General features: G+C 41.8%; 1 protein-coding gene across 1 annotated transcript in view; it reads right to left on the minus strand.

The window, feature by feature from the left end:
- The window catches only part of LOC121287125 (brefeldin A-inhibited guanine nucleotide-exchange protein 2-like), a 118,280-nt gene extending 110,671 nt beyond the window's left edge, over positions 1-7,609 (minus strand). The window contains exon 1 of the mRNA XM_041204689.1: positions 7,395-7,609. Within this exon, the coding sequence (XP_041060623.1) occupies positions 7,395-7,518 (124 nt within the window). The 5' untranslated portion in view covers positions 7,519-7,609. The remainder of the gene's footprint in view (positions 1-7,394) is intronic.
- Positions 7,610-23,310: the final 15,701 nt, after the last annotated feature.

Below are 23,310 nucleotides of genomic sequence, written 5' to 3' on the forward strand. Positions count from 1 at the left end.
TGACAAAGATGAATGTAAAAAAGGTCACTAGTACCAGCCATAACTTGGTCAGTGGCATTCTTGCCTCGAGGTGAAAAGGCTGTGGATTCAAATACCACTCCACAGACTTGAACACAAAAATCCAGGCTGACACTCAAGTGCATTACTGAGGGAGTGCTGCACAGTTGGAGATGCTGTCTTTTGGAGCCAAGTTGAACCAGACCCCTTCTGCTCTCTCAAGTGGATGCGAAACATTTCAAGAAACAATTTTGAAAAAGGGCAGGGAGTCTTTCCTTGTGTTCTGGCCAATATGTGCCCCTCAAACAAAATCACTAAAGCAGATTAACTGCTCATTGTATTGCTATTTGTGGGAGCTTGCTACGTGTGTTAGCTGCCATGTCTATGACTGTACAGCAGTAACTAGACTCATAGACATCTACAGCACAGGAGGAGGCCATTCAGCCCATCATGTATATGCCAGTCAACAAAGATCTGACTGCACTAATCCCATTTTCCAGCGCTTGGCCCATAGCCCTGGAAGCTATGGCAACGCAAGTGAATATCTAAATACTTCTTAAATGTTACAAGAGTCTCTGACTCAACCACCACTTCAGACAGTGAGTTCCAGACTTCCACCACCCTCTGGGTGAAAAAACTTCTCCTCAACTCCCCTCTTAGCCTTCTACCTCTTGCCTTAAATCTATGCCCCCTGGTTATTGACCCCCCTCTACTAATGGAAAAAGTGCCTACCTATCTACCCTATCTATGCCCCTCAATCTTATACACCTTGATCAGTTCCCCTCTCAACCTTCGTTGCTCCAAGGAAAACAACCCCAGCCTAGCCAATCTTTCTTCATAGCTCAGACCCTCCAGCCCAGGCAGCATCCTGGTAAATCTCCTCTGCACACTCTCCAGTGCAACTGCATCCTTCCTATAATGTGGTGAGCAGAACGGCACACAGTACTCCAGTTGTGATCTAACCAGCATAAATTCCCTGCTCTTGTATTTGCTCTTGTATTCTATGCCTTGGCTAATAAAGGCAAGTATCTCATATGCCTTCTTAACCATCTATGTACCCTGCTACCTTCAGGGGTCTGTGGATATGTACACCAAGGTCCCTCTGATCTTCAGTACTTTCGAGGGTCCTCCCATTCATAGTGTAATCCCATACCTTGTTAGCCCTCCCCAAGTGCATTACCTCATACTTTTCCAGGTTAAATTCCATTTGCCACTGCTCTGCCCACCTGACCAGTCCATTGATATCCTCCTGCAGTTTACAATTATCCTCATTATTTACCACCCTACCAATTTTCCTGTCATCCGCAAACTTCTTGATCATATCGCCTACATTTAAGTCCAAATCATTTATGTACACTACAAGGGCAAGGGCCCCAGCACTGAGCCCTGCGGAAGCCCACTGGAAACAGACTTCCAGTCACAGAAACATACCTCTACCATCACCCTCTGCTTCCTGTCTCTCAGCCAATTTTGGATCCAAAGTGCTACTTTGCCTTGGACTCCATGGGCTTTTACTTTCTTGACCAGTCTGCCATGAGGGACCTTATCAAAAACTTAGCTACAGTCCATCAAATGAATTACCCTCATCAACACTCCTGGTTAATTCCTCAAAAAATTCAATCAAATTTGTCAAGCACAACCTTCCCTTAACAAATCCATGCTGACTGTCCCCGATTAATCCGTGTCTTGCCAAGTACAGATATATTCTGTCCCTCAAAATTCTTTCTAGTAACTTCCCCATCACCGTGGTTAGATTGACTGGCCTGTAATTTCCTGAACTATCCCTTCGGCCCTTTTTTAGTAATGGGACAACATTAGCAGTCCTCTGGCACCTCACCTGTGGCTAGAGAGGATTTGAAAATTACTGCCAGGGCCCCTGATATCTCTTCCCTTGCCTCCCTCAGCAGCCTGGGATACATCTTATCCGGGCCTGCAGATTTATCCACTTGTATGGCCACTAAACCCGCTAGTACCTCCACTTTCTCTCTGTTAATTTCATCTAATATTTCACAGTTCTCCACCCTGATTTTGAAATCTTTTTAATTAATTCATGGGGTGTGGGCTTCGCTGGCTAGGCCAACATATATTGCCCATCCCTAGTTGCCCTTGAGAAGGTGATGGTGAGCTGCCTTCTTGAAATGCAGCAGTCCATGTGGTGTAGAAACACCCACAGTGCTGTTAGGAAGGGAGTTCCAGGATTTTGACACAGCTACAGTGAAGGAACGGCGATATATTTCCAAATCAGGATGGTGAGTGACTTGGAGAGGAACTTCCAGGTGATGCTGTTCCCATCTATCTGCTGCCTTGTCCTTCTAGATGGTAGTGGTCGTGGGTTTAGGAGGTGCTGTCAAAGAAGCGTTGGTAAATTCCTGCAGTGCACCTTCTAGATGGTACATACTGCTGCTATTGTGCGTCGGTGGTGGAGGGAGTGAATGTTTGTGGATGTGGTGCCAATCAAGCGGGCTTTGTCCTGGATGGTGTCAAGCTTCTTGACTGTTGTGGGAGCTGTGCTCATCCAGGCAAGTGGAGAGTATTCCATCACACTCCTGACTTGTGCCTTGAAGATGGTGGACAGGCTTTGGGGAGTCAGGAGGTGAGTTACTTGTCACATGATTCCTAACTTCTGACCTACTCTTGTAGCCACAGTATTTATATGGCTAGTCCAGTTCAGTTTCTGGTCAATGGTAAACCCCAGGATGTTGATAGTGGGGGATTCAGTGATGGTAATGCCATTGAACATCAAGGGACAATGGTTGGATTCTCTCTTGTTGGAGACGGTCATTGCCTGACACTTGTGTGGCGCGAATGTTACTTGCCACTTATCAGCCCAAGCCTGGATATTGTCCAGGTCTTGCTGCATTTGCACATGGACTGCTTCAGTATCTGAAGAGTCGCAAATGGTGCTGAATATTGCAATCATCAGCAAACATCCCCACTTCTGACCTTACGATGGAAGGAAGGTCATTGATGAAGCACCTGAAGACGGTTGGGCCGAGGACATACCTGTGTTGCCCTTTTCCATTGTGAAGACCAACACAAAGTATTCATTGAGGACTGTACCCACATCTTCTGGGTCCACACACAGGTTACCTCTCTGGTCCCTAATTGACCCTACTCTTTCCCTAGTTATTCTCTTGCTCCTTATATATTTAAAAAAATCCTTTGGGTTTTACTTTATTCTACCCACCAATGCTTTCTCATGCACTCTCTTAGCTTTCCCAATTTCCTTTTTATGTTCCCCTCTGCACTTTTTATACTCCTCCAAGGACCCTGGTATATTGAACTACACTTCAAAAAGACTTTATTGGTTGCATGGTGTTCTAGGATGTCCTATGACCATCAGTGATGCTATATAAAAGCAAGAATTTTGCTCCTCCAGTTTGAAGTAGGGAGGGTTCACAGGAAAACCCAAGAATAGGTAAGATATTGACTGAGCAACAGGTTAATGGAAGGAAAGGACCAGGGTGAGGTAGTGAGCGCTGACTGCAGAGCTCCAGAGAGCAATGTTGGATTGGTTGTCCAACTTTCAAATTTATACTGCTGGCAAGTTCAAGATCTCAAAGCAAAGTGAATAAACTCAAAGAGTATATCTAACAAGTCGGGGCAGTTGCAATCAACGTGGTTATCAGGGACCTATCAAATGAGGGAGATAACTCTGAATGGTAGAAATACTGGGAGATGAATTGCAATTTTGATAGGTGGAAAATATTGCATAAAAGAAAAAAAATTGCATAACTCCTCCATGAATTGTCAAAATGATGAGGATAAAATTTAAAGACATCTAGCATCATTAACTAACTTGATATATTCCAATACAGCTGAGCTGCAATAAACAAGGCCAACAGGCTACTTACCTACATAGCTAAAACAGCAGAGTACAAGTTAGAGGGAATCATGCTTAATTTGCAGTGTCACATTGATTCCGGTCATCAAGCTGCAAAGCAGGCATTTTAATCTTGGTACTCAAGAATGACAAGACTGTTCCCTGGCAAAAAAAGGCCATATTATAAGCAAATACTGGACATATCTGGGCCATTTCTCCAAAGTAGAGGCAGCACAGGGGCACAGGGGCACAAGATAATAATTGGCACAGGAAGCATAAATACAGAACATTACTTCAAAGTAAATTGTTGATGTAGGTTAAGGGGCCACAAGCTCTAATTAGCAAAAAGCATATTCAGGACTCACACCATAATCTGATTTTCTTTAGGCATTCTCTGGTTGAAGGAAATAATAAACCTGCAATCATCAACTAAATGGCAGAATATCAAGATGGGGACACAGTAATTTCCCCTCCCTGAGGATACACAAGCAAGGATGGTCTTAAAAATCTTGATCAAAACATAGACATTGCCAGGTTTACCTCAGGCCCGCATCCTAATAAATAAATGATCTAGATCTTAGTGTGCAGGGGACAATTTCAAAGTTTGCAGACAACACAAAACTAGACAGAACTGTAAACCATAAGGAGCACAGCGTGTAGAGCTTCAAAAGGACATTGACACATTGGTGGAGTGGGCAAATAGGTGGCAGATGAAGTTCAATGCGGAGAAGTGTGAAGTGATACACTTTGCCACAAAGGACATGGAGAAACAGTGTAAAATAAAGGATACTATTCTAAAAGGTATGCAGAAGCAGAGAGACCTAGGTGTCTATGTATATACATCATTAAAGGAGGCAGGACAGGTAGAGAGAGCTGTTTCTAAACTATAGAGTATTCTAGGCTTCATTAACAGGGGCTTAGAATACAAGAGCAGGGAGGTTATGATGAACTTCTCTACAACACTGGTTAAACCTCAGCTAGAGTATTGTGTACAGTTCTGGATGCCACACTATAGGAAAGATGTGATCGCATTGGACAGAGTGCAGAAGACGTTTACAAGAATGGTTCCAGGGATGAGACACTTCAGTTATGAAGAAAGAATGGAAAAATTGGGACTGTTTTCCTTGGACAGGAGAAGGCTAAGAGAAGACTTGATAGAATTTTCAAAATCATGAGGGCTCTGGATAGAGTAGATCAAGAGAAACTGTTCCTGCTCGTAAATGGACCAAGGACCAGAGGGCACAGTTTTAAAGTATTTTGCGAAAGAAGCATACGTGAGGTGAGAAAAAGTGTTTTCACATAGTGAAATTCTTCCAGTTTCCTGGTCAATATTTATCCTTCAGCTAAACTCATTAAAACAGTCACTGTATTTGTTCAAAACCTGCCACATCTCCAATTTTTTCCAGTTCTATGAAGTCATTGAACTAATAAGTTAATAGTGTTTCCCTCTACAGAGATGCGACCTCACCTAATGAGTATTTCAACAACTTATATTTGTGTATTTATATACTTATATTTCCAGCATTTTCTCTTATTATTTCAAATTATTTTGCTTTTGCACTATAAACACATTATCTGGTCCATGCCATGACTAAGATCACCTATCACCCACATCTCTTACATCTCCCTGCTTCAACTCATCTGCTGTTGAAACCCTTTAAACCTGACTATTCTAACACTCTCATGACCAACCTCCCATGTTCTACCCTTTGTAAACTTGAATCAAAACTCTGCTCCCATGTCCTAACTTATACTAAATTGCATTCACCCATCATTCCTGTGCTCGCTGACTTTATTAGCTCCCAGTTAACTTGTGCCTCGATTTAACTACCTCTATGGCCTTGCCTCTCCACATTTCTTGCATTCCAGCTTTACAGCCCTGATCCATCTATGTTCATCTAATTCTGTTTTTTTGAGCATCACTGATTTTAATCGCTCCACCACTAAACCACGTGTTTTGAGCTGCCTAGGCCTAAGATCTGGAAATCCCTCTCTGAACTCTTCTGCCTTTCTTTATGCTTTCGTTCTTTAAGACACTCCTTAAAACTTTGGTTTCTGATCAAGCTTTTGGTCCTCTCCCCTAATTCGTCCTTAACTAGCTCAGTTTCATATTTTGTTTTGAAATGCCACTGCGAAATGCTTTGGGATCTTATGTTATCTTAAAGATACTACTTAAACATAAGTTATTACTGGATATTAACTCATGGCAGTTTGTAGGACCACAGATTACGTAATCTAGCTTCCACGTTGTCCTACATTACAGCAGTAACAACACTTCAAAAGTATTTAATTGGTTGCAAAGCACTTTGGGACATTCTATGATCATAGAAGACATTTTGTAAATCCAAGTTCTTTCATTTGCCAACAATATCATATAATGTACCACAGCCCTACAAGTACCATCTGTACAATTGATATTTTAATTCTGTAGAACATGCATCAGACTCTAATCTTTATCCACAACAAAATTTGTCATGCTATACCACGATTCATTTGCTTCACTGTCACTTGCAGACTTCTACCATATCCTTTGTCTCATCAACACACAAGATTTAGCTATATGCTATTAACATTTAAGCACACACAAATTTCACCATCAATATAGCCTTGTGATATCCACTGTGAGGTTAAGTCACTTGCACTCATTCTGAGGTTCCATATTACAGTTCAACCCATTACAGGAATGTGAAATTAACTTTAATCAAGAAACCAGAATGAAAACAACACAGAAGAGCCTGGCTGCTGACGCTGACATTACTCAGATCTGTCAGTTTATGGTTGATATTTATGTCTGAGGTAAATTATATACAATTTCACTTCAGAACTTCATACATTTAAACAGAAATTCTATAACAGGGCTCAGTTTACAGCTATCACTCATTATGAAAACCCAAGCTTAGACAAAGTGAACATGTTGAGCAGACTGCCAAGGAAAATAAATTCATGCAGCTAGTGTGGAAAATTTCACAGAAGAAATGCATAAATTGGTGAAGAAAGGCAATTGTGGGATATCTATTTTCGAGAATAGTCAGCCGCACCAGAGTCTTATCCAATCTTGTACTTTCAAAGCCTACATCTACTGGATTACAGAAAAGTGATTTCTAATTTCTTGGGCAGAAGCCCTTTTTTTTTACTCTCAACTAGTACTAATAAGGATAGTTTCAAAATCTGAAAGCAAAAGATGCAAGGGTGAGACGATGGGTCGCACGCAAAATAAACTTAACTACCAATGTTTTAAATGTCATAGAAGGTAGAATCAGATTAAATGCAATCAGTTGCAAGGTATCATGTATCTCGCTAATGCTGGTGGCTGCTGGTGTCTCAATTAGATCTGTCTTGCCAGCACGGTTTTAATCGCGGAAGTCAATGAAAAGGGAATTCTCAAAGAAGCGGAGGAAGGCCTTTTCCTCGCCAAGTTGCAGATACTCTGCTGCCTTGGAATTGAGATTAGTGCCAGTCAAATCCGTGCCTCAGTTAGCTAGAAGAATGCGCAAAGTGAGCAGGTTAATACATTTCGAGCCTCAATTTTCACGAAATCTCTCCTTCCCTCTTTTAGCCAAACCAGGAAACTCACCCAAGGCCACCTCACAGGCTTTGCGGAGCTGGGAATGATGAGTTTTCCTCACGTCTTTATCGGTTAGGATCTTCTCAAGCGCTCGGGTCAGAAACATGTTTTTCGTTTTGCTGCCCTCGTGCATGATTTTTCGGCTGTCGATGACAGTAAAATCGCGGAGACAGCAGCGGCCAACGAATTCCTTCTAAGCCTCATGCACCGCCATGTTGGCAAGTTAGCACGTGACCCGCCCCTGACCCCTGACCTTCGCCCCGCCCCCGCGACCTGCGGTTGGCGTCATGGAAACGAAGGGCCTGCTCCCGCTCCGCCCCCCCACCCCCCCCCCCGGGGCCAAGGCCAAGCTGTCCCTTCACTCCTCAATCGGGGAGTGAGTGCTGTGTGAAAGATGCATCGTTTGTCTGAATTAAGGATGAAGGTAATTTGTTTTCCACATGAAACGAGAAATATGGTCACAATTGAACCATTTGTTTTCACGGAAACGCCCCAATTATTTTGGTCCTTTTGTTAAACTATTTCTGTGTGCCTCACTAATTAAAACAATCCAGTCCATGTAAATTGAGATTTACAATCCGTCTCATTTTTTCTTCGCATGTTTAGTTATTAAACATTTTACATCTGCTCCCACGTTCTGTCTGCATAATTTCAGGACAGCTTTGCATCCCCTGATAAATTTTCATGTTCATTTTTTAATGGCTTTTACCTAGGGTATGGTCACGCAGTGAAGATACAGTCAGAGGCTTGAACCTGAGTTAAGATCCCACCATGTCAGTTGGAAGATTGAGTGTGATTTTTAAATCTGGTCATAAAATGCTGGTATCACTCGTGATTGGGAAGCATTTGTTGTCGTAAAAACCCAACTGGTTCACAAACATCCGAGAATAACCAAGTTATATTTTCCAATATGATTTAGGAACTATATGTCCAAGCATATTATAAATAAGTATCCATAGCAGCACATCACTCACTGCTCCGCTACAGTCATTGTACGGAGCAACAACATATCAGTCTGCAGCACACGGTATGATTTGAGAAATATATTTGATGAAACTCAAGAATTTGAGTCTAAAAGTGTGATTATTTCGAACTTCTGGGAACCACAAGACATAACAAACCACAACTTTACTTTTATATACCTTTAAGGTAATAAAATATCCCAAGGCGTTTCACAGGAGTGTTATAAAGGAAAATTAGACACTGAATCACATAAGGCGATATTAGGGCCGATGGTCAAAAGCTTGGACAAGGAGGTAGGTTTTAAGGTGCATCTGAAAGGAAGCAAGGAAGAGAGAGAGGCAGAGATTTATGGAGGGAATTCCAGAGCTTAAGGCCTAGGCATCTGAATGCATGGTCGCCAATGGTGGAGCAATTAAAATCAGAGATGCTCAAGAAGCCAGAAGTAGAAGAGTGCAGATAACCCAGAGGGTTGTGGGGCTGGAGGATATTGCAGAGATGCAGAGGGTGAGGTCATGGAGGGATTTGAAAACAGTGCTGAGAATTTTAAATTCAAGGCTTGACCAATGTAGGTCAGCGAGCACAGGGGTGATAGGTGAAGGGACCAGGTGTGAACAAGGACAGGGGCAGCAGAGCTTTGGATGACCTCAAGCTTATGGAGGGTAGAATGTGGAAGAATAGCCAGGAGTGCATTGGAATAGTTAAGTCTGGAGGTGACAAAGATATGAATGAGGGTTTCAGCAACAAATGAGCTAAGGCATAGACAAAGTTGGGCAATGTTGTAGAAGTGAAAATAGGCGGCCTTAGCAATGGCCTGGATATGTAGGCAGAAGCTCATCTTGATACCAAGGTTGCAGACGGTACAGTTTAGTCTCAGACAGTTGTCATGGAGAGGTAGCTAAGAAACAAAATTTGAAGCACAACCAAAGACAATGCCAATTTGCCAATATTTAATCCAATACTCAATGTTGAACAAGTAGTCTTACAAAAGAACATAAGAACTAGGAGTAGGAGTAGGCAATTCAGCCCCTCGAGCCTGCCCGGCCATTCATTACGATCTCATTTCGGCCTCAACTCCAATTTCCCGCCCTCTCCCCATAATCTTTCAATCCCTTACTAATTAAAAATCTGTCTATCTCCTTAAATTTATTCAGCGTCCCGGCATCGACTGCATCCTGAGGTGGTGAATTCCACAGATTCACGACCCTTTAAGAAAAGTAATTCCTCCTCATCTCTGATTTAAATCTACCACCCCTTAGCATAAAACTATGGTCTCTCATTCTAGAATGCCCCACAAGTGGAAACTTCCACTCCACATCTATTTTGTCTATCCCCTTTAGCATCTTATATACCTCAGTTAGATCTCCTCTCATCCTTCTAAACTCGAGCGAGTATAGATCTAAACTGCTCAATCTCTCCTCATAAGACAAGCCCCGCATCACTGGAATCAATCCAGTGAACCTCCTCTGAACCACCTCCAATGCAACTACATCCTTCCTTAAGTAAGGGGACCAAAACTCTGCACAGTACTGCAGCTGCGGTCTCACCAATGCCTTGTACAGTTGCAACAACACTTCCCTATTTTTACACTCTATTCCTTTAGCAATAAATGCCAAAATTACATTTTAGAGACAATGGCGGAGTCAAGAGAGATGATGGTGAGGTATACCTGGGTGTCATCAGTGTACCTGTGAAAACTAGCTGTGTGCTTTTGGATGTGTGTTGGAAGGAAAGGGAAGGAATGCTGAGTGTACATTTGGCTCTACTCCCACACCAACATAATTGACTATTAATATCGTCCACAAGCTGCTTTGTTGTATCAGACTGCCACCAGTTGTCCAAGAAGGTCCTCCAACTGAGGACAATGAGGGATCGCCACATGCCAAGGATGAAAAACAAATTGTTGCATAATAATTACACCTTCCACTATTGGTGGCATTGTTGCACTTGTTTCCTTTCAAAATCCTGAAACATTGGTATTCCTGATTGCTGCACTGCTTATATCCTGTTCTGTTTCATTATGTTGCAATCCTCATTTCATAAAACAGCATTTTTTGACAAGCTGGCCTCACTTCTTATTGCCGATGTGACCGAGGAGTAAGTTTTGCTTTGTTAAATTCATGATGGACCTGCCAAACTGAACTGTCACTGTCAGTCCTGCAGCAAACTTTTGAAATCATCCTTTGTAAGATGGTGAATTTCATCATATCCAAAAATATAATCTTGGAGTGTTCCAAGCCATGAAACCTGCCTAAACCTCTCTTGTGGGTCCCAACCCTGCTGTACAAATGTACTATATGCCTGTTTCTTGGCAGTGGGCAGTACACTGGGACACAGGAGATAGGACTATTGGAAATTCCAGCAAACCATGCCATTCCACCAGTTCCATTTCTTTATATTATGTCAAACTTCATGGGGTGGGCAAAATAATCACTCGCAGCCACCCTGAACAAAATCCTGATGTTGAGGTCAACAAGACATAGACATGATCTTATTAGGTCATATCCCATTTTACATCCATACTTGTCTCGGTCCACCTAAAACACACCGGAAGCCCAGCACATGACCTGAAGAAATTCATGGCTGTGCTGTTTGTATAGTCAAAAGACTACAAGAAACATCTCAACACTGGAGGAATAAGAGAACATTGTTGTCAGTTAACATTATGCTTATGAGCAGCTGCAATAAAACACATTGACCTGGTCAAGTACTCACCTTAACTTCAACAGGTGTATGACAGCAGGTGTAAGGCATAAGCAGAACATTGTTGGAAAACAGATCTTTATATAACATGAAAGATAATGAAAGCTGGGAACAGTTGTGGCTGTGCTTGTCCAAGTGAAGCATGTCCCTTTAGTTGACCCTTTAGGAGACATCCCAATGAAGCATGTAAATGCTGAAGTGTGAAATGTTTGTGATTCATTTGAATCTGTTCCCCATATTCTATCCCACTCACTTATCACCTCTGTCCTCACTGATCTGCGTTTATTCCTCATCCCTCAGTGCTTCAAACGTAACATTTTCATTCTCATATTTATCACTGTGTCTCCTGCCAATGCAAGACGGCCGCTGATACCCATCTGCACATGCGCACTTGTCTGCGCATGAGCAGATCTTCGCTCTTCTGGAGCTGAAGGTTAACGGACACAAGCCTAAGGGTTGTATTTTTTTTCCCTGTGCTATCAATACCAGGTAATTCTCTGGACTATTTATATCAGTAAATAACAATACAGTACTGAGTTTTCAGTTTGGTAAAACATGTACATGTTCAACTGGCATGGTACTAACTTGGGGCTTTTTATGCTTCATCGTTTGCAATGACATCACAGAGTAAAACAGTACAATTGTGCATGCACGGCTTTGGCAGCAAACAGCCTATTTTAATTCCTTCATGGATTTGCTCCTCATCACCTTTGCAATCTTCACCACTACTAGCAGCCCCCTCCCTGATCTCACCATTCCTTCAAGGATTAGAATGCATTCAAAACTAGATCCCTGAGGTGAACAGACAATTCTATAACATGCTGTACCACATCTTTGGAATGCATTTTCCCAACCTAAATCCAAGTCAGGGCAGTATGAGGTTTACTTGCTCTACATTTGTGTCACCAGTTGCTTGTGTCACTAACTAATGTAAAATATCCACAGTGACTAATTATAAGCCGCAGAGAATGTTAAAAAGCCAGATATGGGTAATGTAAACAGTTTGTACTTAATCACAGTTACTGCCATTGACACAAGCTGTGGTTTGTTCTATATCTGCTTTCATGTGGTCTGTGCTTATCTCCTATTAAAACTTAACCCTGTAATTACTAAAGGGAGATATTGGTAACAAAAATAGGTAATATGTTTCTGAAGATTGCCATTTTTTGCTTTATTAATTTTACATTGAAATGTACTGTAATAGAGGGAAATCCTGAAGAATAATGGAAATTAACAGATAATTGGGAGTATTTAACATAGCACAACATGAACAAATAAAAGCAAAATACTGCAGATGCTGGAGATCTGAAATGAAAGTAGAAAATGCTTGAAATGCTCAGCAGGTCCGGCAGCATCTGTGAGAAACAGTTAACATTTTAAATCCAACATGACTCTTCTTCGGAGTAGAAGAAGAATTCTCTGAAGAGTCATATTGGACTCAAAACGTTAACTCTGTTTCTTTTTCTACAGATACTGCCATGGTATGAATGAAGTTAAGCTTAAAACAAAGACTTTACCACCTTTTCACTGTCACTGGTCAGGAAATCTTGCCATGAATTCAGTTGAACATTTTGTAGATTCTGAAATCAATTTATGTCAGACAGGAATAGATTGTTGTGAGCAGACTAATAAAGCAACGTCTCATGCAAGGCTTTGTCTTGAGAAAATCCTTGTGGATAATTCGAGCATGGTAATAGAGGTGACGCAGTGTTCACTGGTTCACTCTGTGCTTGCCTCATATACAGTCTCTACAAATTGACTTACTTAATCTCTTTAAGCTTTGCATCTCACTCTCCTGTGGTTTTGCATATAAGGAGTCACGTCCAAAGTTTCCAGGTGAAGTGCTGTTAGAGGCAGGTGGATAATTGGACCAGAGTATGCAGATGTAATTCAATCTGCATTTTGAAGTTATTAATTCTGTCCTTATGTTTATATTTCTTACTGTAAATTGTTTCTAAAATTATAATGGAAATTACTTGTCATACTGTTTTTATACCCTTTTCCATCGAGTAGCATTTCCCACCATTTGATAACCTTCACACCGCCTCTGAAAACAACACTTTAGCTCATTTTTTACACAACTAACACAGTTGAGAACCATGTTCACTCTCCAGAAAATGTCTCAATCCCACTGAAAAAATAATTCCAGTTTCCGTATGCAACATTTGCACTTCTCTCACTCTCAAACCTGTGTTATACCCTAGATAACCATTTGGTAAAGGAAGAATCCAAAGCCAATCTTTGCTTGGGATAGGTTTATTTGCAGAGTATATATGTCCTGACTCCACTCCACCCTTGTATCAATGTCTCTTCATATGCGCTCAAGTAAACATCCAATCAATGCCCTCCAGTAATAGGTACTTCCCCCCAATTGATACTCTCATGACCAGTGAAGATACCATGTTCCTAACTTTCAATATACAAATTTATGCAATGTAGGCTTTTTGAAATTGACTTTAAAAAGTGGACAATGAACTTCGAAATGAACTGGCCACCCAGGGTCAGGTGACTTTTTGTGATTTCTGCACAAAGAATTAACTCAGGTCTTAAATGTAAATAACTGTGGGTGGATTACCCTCCCTTGAAAAGACATTCAAAATGCAAAACCACTTGTGAATTCATATTGCCTATCATCTGGGTATTTACAGAAGCTCCAAATCAGTAACCCCCAGACTGACACGGTGTCTAAGAGGTCAACACTTCTCAAAGAAATGTGTGAAGAAACCAGTTTACCACAAGCAGGTGTAAACAGCCGCCATTCATCCTACATTGTGTGGTAATAGCTTCTAACTTTGAATCCTTTGTGTGGACAATAGAAGCATTGATCATGTGGTTACATGATCAAAACTGACCACATAATAAATCTTATTACTGCAAGAACCAGCCAGGCACAGGTCAGCCTGTGAGTCAACAGGACAAGAGGGGCCATTCCTCCAGCAAGAAAAATAGAACCCTGTCAGAACAACTATTCAACCTAGGCAGTGAAAAAGTGGGGCTAATTTATCTTCACCTGCAAAGAATCATCTCAACAGCTACTCAATGATGACTTCATCTGGAAATCCAGAGGCTTTCAACGCCCATTCACCCAAGAATCATGAGAAAGAATCCATCCAGGCCTGCAACATGTGCATCTGAAAGGACTAAATTCAAACATGTGATTTACTTTTCATATTTTTGTGAATAATATATATGCAAGCTTTGTCTCTAGAATCCATCTTTGCTTGCGTGTGTGTCTGTGTGCATAAGGGAGTTTGTGTTTTTCATTGCATTTACATTTCACATGTTATATGAATAAAGATAATCTTTTCTTCTGATTTAATTGTACCAGAAAGCCTGCTTCATGTGTAATACTAGGGGTCACAACACAAAATGGGTTTTAAAAAACTTCCTCTGTGATACATCTTGTGGACAACCGAGACATGAGGTGCCAAAGGAAAATGTCTTCCAACCATCTCTCTTCCATCAGTAACAGACTGGAGGCTCAAGTCTGGAATTTGGAATAATTTGACAATGATCAAATTGGAAGTGGGAAGTTTAAATTTGATTCCTGGAATTGGAAAAAAAGAAAAGGAAAAATCAATCACCTGGCTTTTAAATTGCTGCATTTGATACTAAAACCTTTGTAAAGGTGAGGTAACTTGGACTGCATTAAAGCATTAAATATCAAAGAATTAAGAGCTGGAGTCAAGCAGATAGATGTAAGCATAAGAACTAAAAGTGAAAAATGCCAAAATATACAAATCCTGGCTAGTCACTTGGATATGGGGAAGTGATGGCGTAGTAGTATTGTCACTGGACTAGTAATCCAGAGACCCAGGGTAATGCTTTGGGGACCCAGGTTTGAATTTCGCCATGATAAATGGTGGAATTTGAATTCAATAAAAATCTGGAATTAAAAGTCTGATGCTGACCATGAAACCATTGTCGATTGTTGTAAAATCAAATCAGGTTCACTGGAACTGGTCTGGCCTACATGTGACTCCAGACCCTTGACTCTTAAAATGCCCTCTGAATAGCCACTCAGTTGTAACAAACTGCTACAAAATCACAAAAAAGGAACAAAACCACACAGACCACCTGGCATCGACCTTGGCACTGGAAACGACAATGGCGATCTCAGCCCTGTCAACACTACAAAGTCCTCCTTACTAACATCTGGGTGCTAGTGCAAAAATTGGGAGAGCAGTCTCACAGACTAGTCAAGCAACAGCCTGGCATCTTCATCCTTACAGAATCATACCTTAAAGATAATGTCCCAAACACCAACATCACCATTCCTGGGTATGTCCTGTCCTGCCACCATCAGAGATGGTGGTATACAATTGGGAGGGAGCTGGCGTGGGAGTCCTCAACATTGACTCCAGACCCCATGTAATCTCATGGCATCAGGTCAAACATGGGTAAGGAAACCTCCTACTGATTACCACATACTGCCCTCCATCAGCTGATGAATCAGTGCTCCTCCATGTTGAATACCACTTGGAAGAAGCACTGAGGGTGGCAAGGACACAGAATGTACTCTGGGTGGGGGAGTTCAATGTCCATCACTGCAAGTCACTCAGTAGCACCACTACTGACTGGACTGGCTGAGTCCTAAATGACATAGCTGCTAGACTGGGTCTGCAGCAAGTGGTGAGGGAGAAACATACTTGACCTCATCCTCAGCAACCTGCCTGCTGCAGATGCATCTGTCCATGACAGTATCGGTAGGAGTGATCACTGCACAGTCATTGCAGAGACGAAGTCCCACCTTTACATTGAGTATGCCCTCCATCGTGTTGTGTGGCACTACCACTGTTCTAATTTCGAACAAATCTAGCAACTCAAGACTGGGCATCAATGAGGCCATTAGCAGCAAAATTGTACTCAAACACAATCTGTAACTTCATGGCCCGACATATCCCCCACTTGACCATCACTATCAAGCCAGGGGATTAACCCTGGTTCAATGAAGAGTGCAGGAGGGCATGCCAGGAGCAGCAACAGGCATACCTAAAAATGAGGTGTCAACCTGGTGAAGCAAGTAACACAGGACGACTTACATGCCAAACAACATAAGCAGCAAGTGATAGAAAGATCTAAGCAATCCCACAACCAATGGATCAGATCTAAGCTCTGCAGTCCTGCCACATGCAGTCGTGAATGGTGATAGACAATTAAACAACTAACTGGAGGAGGAGGCTCCACAAATATCCCCATCCTCAATGATGGGGGAGCCCAGCACATCAGTGCAAAAGATAAGGCTGATGCACTTGATACAATCTTCAGCCAGAAGTGCCGAGTGGTTGATCCATCTTGGCCTCCCCCTGAGGTCGCCAGCATCACAGATGCCAGTTTTCAGCCAATTCGATTCACTCCATGTGATATCAAGAAACTGCAAAACCTATGGGGCCCTGACAATATTCCAGCAATAGTACTGAAGACTTGTGCTTCAGAACTTGCTGCACCCCTAGCCAAGTTGTTCCAGTACAGCATCTACCCGGCTATGTGGAAAATTGCCTAGGTATGTCCTGTACACAAAAAGCAGGACAAATCCAACCGGACAACGACCGCCCCATCAATCTACTCGCCAGCATCAGTAAAATAATGGAAGGGGTCATCAAAAGTGCTGTTAAGTGGCACTTGCTTAGCTAAAACCTGCTCATTGACTCCCACTTTGGGTTCTGCCAAGGCCATTCAGCTCCTGACCTCATTACAACCTTGGTTCAAACATGGACAAAAGAGCTGAATTCCTGAAGTGAGGGGAGTGTGACTGCCCTCGACATCAAGGCCACGCTTGACCGAGTGTGACATCAAGGAGCCCTAGCAAAACTGCAATCAATGGAGATCGGGGGAAAAGTCTCCACTAACTGGAGTCATACCTAGCACAAAGGAAGGTTGTTGTGGTTGTTGGAGGTCAGTCATCTCAGCTCCAGGGCATTACTGCAGGAGTTCCCCAGGGTAGTGTCCTCAGCCCAACCATCTTCAGCTGCTTCATCAACGACCTACCTTCCATCATAAGGTCAGAAGTGGGAATGTTCACTGATGATTGCACAATGTTCAGCACCATTCCCGACTCCTCAGTTACTGAAGCAGTCCATGTCCAAAGGCAGAAAGACCTGGTCAAAATCCAGGCTTGGGCTGACAAGTGGCAAGTAACATTCACGCCAGACAAGTGTCAAGCAATGACCTTCTCCAACAAGGTAGAATCCAACCATCACCCCTTGATATTCAATGGCATTACCATCAGTGAATCCCCCACTATCAACATCCTGGGGATTACCATTGATCAGAAACTGAACTGGACTAGCCATATAAATACTGTGGCTACAAGAGCAGGTCAGAAGCTAGGAATCATGGGATGAATAACCCACCTCCTGACTCCCCAAAGCCTGTCCACCATCTACAAGCCACAAGTCAGAAGTGTGATGGAATACTCTCCACTTGCCTGGATGAGCACAGCTCTCACAACACTCAAGAAGCTTCACACTATCCAAGACAAAGCAGCCCACTTGATTGGCACCACATGCACAAACATTCACTCCCTCCACCACCAACGCACAGTAAGCAGTGTGTACCATCTACAAGATGCACAGCAGGAACTCACCAAGTCTCCTTAGACAGCCCCTTCTAAACCCATGACCACTACCATCTAGAAGGACAAGGGCTGCAGATAGAAGAGAACACCACCACCTGGAAGTTCCCCTCCAAGTCACTCACCATCCTGACTTGGAAATATATCACCATTCCTTCACTGTCACTGGGTCAAAATCCTGGAACTCCCTTCCTAATAGCACCGTGGGTGCACCTACACCACATGGACTGCAGTGGTTCAAGCAGGCAGCTCACCACAAGCTTCTCAAGGGCAATTAGGGATGGGCAAAAAATGCTGGTGCAGCCAATGAAGCCCACATCCCATGAATGAATAAAAATAAAGTTGAACCAATAGACAGAAGAAGTAAACCTAGAACCAGAAACTGACAAATGAATGTGAGCTGGAATTAAAATGGAGAGGGAAATTGCCATAAAATGGAATTAGAATTCCAAAGGGGAAAAGTGCAAAAGGGGGAAAAGGATAGAGAAGGGGAGAAAGAAGTGCAGTGGGAGAGGGAAATCAGGTAATTTGTGTTGTAAAAGGAGAAACTGTAATTGGATAGCATGGGTGCTGCTAAAAATTCTGATTCTGATTCAGAGCAGAGCTTTGATTTTCTGAAATGTTTACAGCTAGTGCCCAAACTTAACGAAGAGGAAGCCGAATCCTGCTTCATTTCTTTTGAGAAAATTTGAAAAACGACTAAAATAGCGCTAAGAGTCCCGGACCCTACTCTTAATAGGTGAATTATTTGGAAGGGCTCATGAAGCTTATTCCATTGATGGAAGAAAGCTCTTGGGATTATGATCAGATGAAAACTGCTATTTTAAATATCTATGAGTTAGTACTGGAAGCATATCACCAGAAATTCAGAAACTCCCAAAGTCAGCCTGCCCATACCTACCTTGAATTTGAAAGAGAAAAACATGTAACTTTTGATGACTGGGTAATATCCCTGAAATTAGATCCATCCAAGGAAAACTTAAAGAAAATAATTTTACTGTGGGAATTTTAAAACAGCATCCCAATTAAAATAAGGTCCCATATCAAAGAACAAAGAGTAACAAGGGTGAGAGATGCTGCTATCACAGCAAACAGTTATGAGCTGACCCACAGACCCTTTAATGCAGGAAAACGTTTCCCAAATAATCTCAAGAGGTCCGGGAAGCACAGCAAATGGGAGAACAATGGGAAATTGGATAATAGTGAAAGGGAAGAAGGGGAAGGAGAAAAAAGGTCCAAGGAGAAAGACAATGGAGGAGGAAGGACAGATCACTCTCCAATTTATAAAAGAAGAAGTCAGAACGGGGCTCACCCAACCTTCTTACATTGTGGTAAACCCAGTCATGTGAAAATGAACTGTTGGCATTAGCAGGGTTCACCAACAGAGGGCGCTGTGGTTGAAACCACGGCTGTGGCCATGAAAGTTGTGCGTCTGTGCTCAAATGTTAAAGTAACAGGGAAGTACAGCAGAAGCTGGACAGCCACCTGTGAGCAGTAGTGCTCCTGAGGACATGGGGAAAATTAGGGGAAATCACCATCCCATCAAAAGGGAAAGGGAAGGGAATACACCCTAGATAAACAACATTTGTGAACACTACAAGTGAAGCATAAATTAAGTCAGTATGGATTTTTTCACTGAAGAATCAAGTAGTCAGGTTTGAAATTCAAAGCTAACCAAACCCAAAATTTAGCTTCAGAACCCACTAAAGAAAAAATGCAGAAGGAGAACTTATGCCTCACAAGGGCTTAAAAACAATTTAGCACCCACTGTCACCCTACAGATAAAAATTATCAAAGTACCAGAACCTGAACTATTGGACTCATGGGTTGTGGAAACGTTAATCAAGGTAAAGGCTTTATAAGTAGTGCAACAGTGCAGTGACAGAAATTTGCCTATTACAAACCTTGGAACAGAAAAGCTGCCTGTACAGCAGTCTGTGAAATTTGATCCCCTTGAGTTTGCACTTAGCTCAAACCACACGAAAAACAGTACATCTGTTGGTATTCAAATTCCCAAATTACTACAAACAGATGCTGGGGAATATCCAACCAAATTCAAGAACACATAAATGGGATTTAAAAGGGTAGAAGGCACTAGGTGTCTGAACAAAGCTTCCCCAGAGCCAAACTTCAATGTCCCAAAACAAATCAATTAAGGTTGTGCCTTATCCAAAAGGGGATGATGAGAAATTCAAACTCGAGCAGAAAATGGTTGATGCAGCCAACACCAGCTGAAGCAGTTGTAAGATCTAGATTTGGATGTCTGAATGAATGCAGAGGGAATGTTGAGGTATTCATGTTTCTCTTCACCCTGAAAACAATGTAAAAAAAAGAATTGGGATTCCATATGTTTTTCTTGTGGCGGGGCATGTCTTAATCATTAAAGATATCATATTCCTCACTTTCAAGATATGACTTTATGCAATTTGGACTTTTTGAAATTGACTTTAAAAAGAGGACAATGTGCTGCAAAGATGCCTGTCAAGGATCAGGACCTTTTGTGATTCCTGCGTAGATAAAGAATTAACTCATGTCTCTAGAAAGTTCTTGAAATGCATATGAATATGGGTAGAATGTCCATCCTTGAAAAGACATTCAAAGTGCAAAACCACATGAAGTTACACATCCTATTGACTGAATATTTACCAAAACACAAAATCAATTGTCCCCTAGACTGACTCACTGCCTGTAAACTTTTCACTTAACAAAGAGAGATGCAGAGAAACCAGTTTATCACAAGCAGGTGTGAATAGCCACCATTCATCCCCAATTGTGAAGCAATGGCTTCTGACCTTGAATCCTTTGTGTGGACAAAAGAAGTATTGATCATCTGGTCACATAATCAAAACTAATAAATCTGATTACTGTATAAACCAGCCAAATACAGGTCAGTCTGGAAACCAACAGGACAAGAGGGATCATTCCTCCAGCAAGGAGAATAGATCCCTGTCAGAACAACCAAGGAGTGAAAGGGTGGTTAATTTGCCTTCATCTGCAAAGATTCATCTCTACAGAAACTGGGTCATGACTTCGTCTGGAAACACAGAGGCTTCTAGCTCCCATTCATCCAGAGAATCATGAGAGAGAATCTATCCAGGCCTGCCATGCATGCATCTTAAAGGACTAAATTTAAACACGTGTTTTGATTCTGGTATTTTAGGTTCATTACCTAAAAGCAAGCTTTTAGCTTATGTGTATGTGTCTGTGTGCATGACGGAGTGAGTGTTTTTCATTGCATTTACATTTTGGGGTGTTATGTGAATAAACATTATCCTTTCTTCTGACTTAAACTTAGCCAAAAGCCTGCTTCATGTCTATTGCTAACAATCACAAAACTCAAAAGGTTTAAAACACTCCCTCTAATAAATACATCTTGTTGCAGACAACTGAGTGATGAGGAGCAAAGGGGCAAAGTCAATCCACCATCTCTCTCCCATCCGTAACAATATAATTAATACTCTGCACTGAGCACCAGCCAAACCTTTGCCCCTACCCAATTAAATCAGAGCATACCTACCACACAGTTTCCCAACGGTGACCATGATCCCTACCCATTCTCCCTCTCTCGCCAAGCTACCATCCACATTTCTTTTCTTTTGTCCACCCGTAATCCCCAGTAACCCTATCACCAAGCCTTCATTTTCACTGAGCTCCCATCCTCATCTCTCTTTCCTCCATTCAATGACATCCATTTGCACCTCTTCCCCAGATACCAGACGCCCCCCAAAACTTTTAATATCCCTGTCAATCTCTGAACCCCACTCTGACTCCCAATTATTCCTGGCACACCAACTGTTCCTGGCTTTCAGCCAGTGATTTAACAGGGATGGAGGGGCCCTGCTGCAGAGTGAGATTTAAAATCCCGGGCAACTCGCAACAACAGTGGAGATCCATGTTCCATTTTAGGAAAATCTTGGTCAGTCCAGGAGGTTTAACAATTCAAGATCAAACAAGACAGGAATGGAAAACTAAAAAGATAAATCAAATTTTAAATTCTATCAAGTAATCTTAAATTTTACGTCTTACAACTAAGATTAAACCATAATTAGTTCAAAAGGATCAAAGAAACAAGGTTGCAGCCAATCTGGCACAAACAACTCAGAAAGCTGTTCCACAGTCACCTGTAATCAGCACGACAAGTTTATGTAGACATTTCCATTACAAATGTGGACATTAGAACTTATGAATGGAAAAAAAGATGTAAAAGTGTAATTTAAAGCATGGCCAAAGGAAGTGAAGTGGTGCGGAAAAGGGATTGTGTATACGCCTAAGACTTTTTAAAATGTTATCGAGATTAAATGCTTGCAAGAATTGCATCATACTCAGGAGAGATAATGAGCCATACTTTGATTTAAAACTCACAAAACTGGGGCTCTCTCAATTGAAAGAGAGGAAGTTAAATATTTCTCAAAACAATTTAGAAGGTTTTTCGAGCTTAAATTTCATTCTTATAATAATGTAGATGACAAGAAAGGTAGCACTGTAAAACTGGTAAATTTGATAAGGTGTACTGGTCATGAAGTAGCTCAAAATGGTAATCATGAAAATCCTTAAAATTGGACCTTTTAATTGCGTTCTAACCATTCAAGTATTTCTCAAAGAACAATTCACAAAATTTGTAAATTCTGGATGTGATGTTGTCACATCACAAATCATAGAAATATTCAGTAAATGGAGTGAAATTAGACCGTTTGGTTCCTATTTTCTGAGAGTGTCCAGAAATCAAACATGAAAAGCCTACTCATTTAGCAGTGCCTATTGGTGATTCCTTTGTGATTATTTCTCTGGTTTACATTCAAAGAGTTTAAATATTTTAATATTTTTAACATTGCATAAGGAAAAAGAAGCAAGTTCCAGATTCAGAACCGAAAAATTTAGATGACAGCAATGACTTCAACATTCATGCAAGAGGGAGAAAACACATTTGAAAAATATACTTGAATCACAGTAAGTTTAAGCCCTGATTTTGGTATGGAATAAGAATGCATGATTGTGTGTTTATTAATGTCTGATACACTGGTCAGGGTTTTTAGACCATACCAGGGCCACAAACAGAGGCAGGTTCCTGGCTCCGTCCCATACCTGGGCATCTTCTCAGAGGCAGGATGGGGCTGATGGGTGGAAGGGCTCCCGTTCACAAGCAGTGGGTAGCCAATTGAAGTAATTAAAGGCCAAATGAGGCATATTAAAGGAGGCTGACTGGGATTTTCCAGTTGATCTGCAACTATGGCAGACAGCAGGGAGCAATTTAGTTGCTCGAGGCACCTTAGACATGGGACCCAGCACTCCAGGCAGGGTTAGAGGCCCTCCTTGACTGTCTGGGTTCAGTAGCAGCCACAGGTCACTCTTTTAGGGCACTTCCGTTTTGGTGCATCCACTTTCTCTCACTTACCCGCCCTGGAACCCTGCTGCAGCTTTCATGCCGGGAGACTTCTAATTGGCCCTTCCCAGTTCCTTCCCCCTCCCCAACCCACCCCTGCTGTCCTTAAATGGACAACAAACCTGCCTTCTGACCACTAATTGGTCATTTCAGGGTAAATTACAGGTGAATGACTGTTTCCCCCCCATTTGAGTAGGGCTCAGAAGCTCACAGGAAAACACTGTCCTACATCCCAAAACAGTTACAAACTATTTCAACTTATTTTAAAGAAATAACAGTTTTTTCTTTGCAAAAATATATTTTATCCA

The sequence above is a fragment of the Carcharodon carcharias genome, chromosome 14 (genome assembly GCF_017639515.1).
Source record: "Carcharodon carcharias isolate sCarCar2 chromosome 14, sCarCar2.pri, whole genome shotgun sequence".
NCBI lineage: Eukaryota > Metazoa > Chordata > Chondrichthyes > Lamniformes > Lamnidae > Carcharodon > Carcharodon carcharias.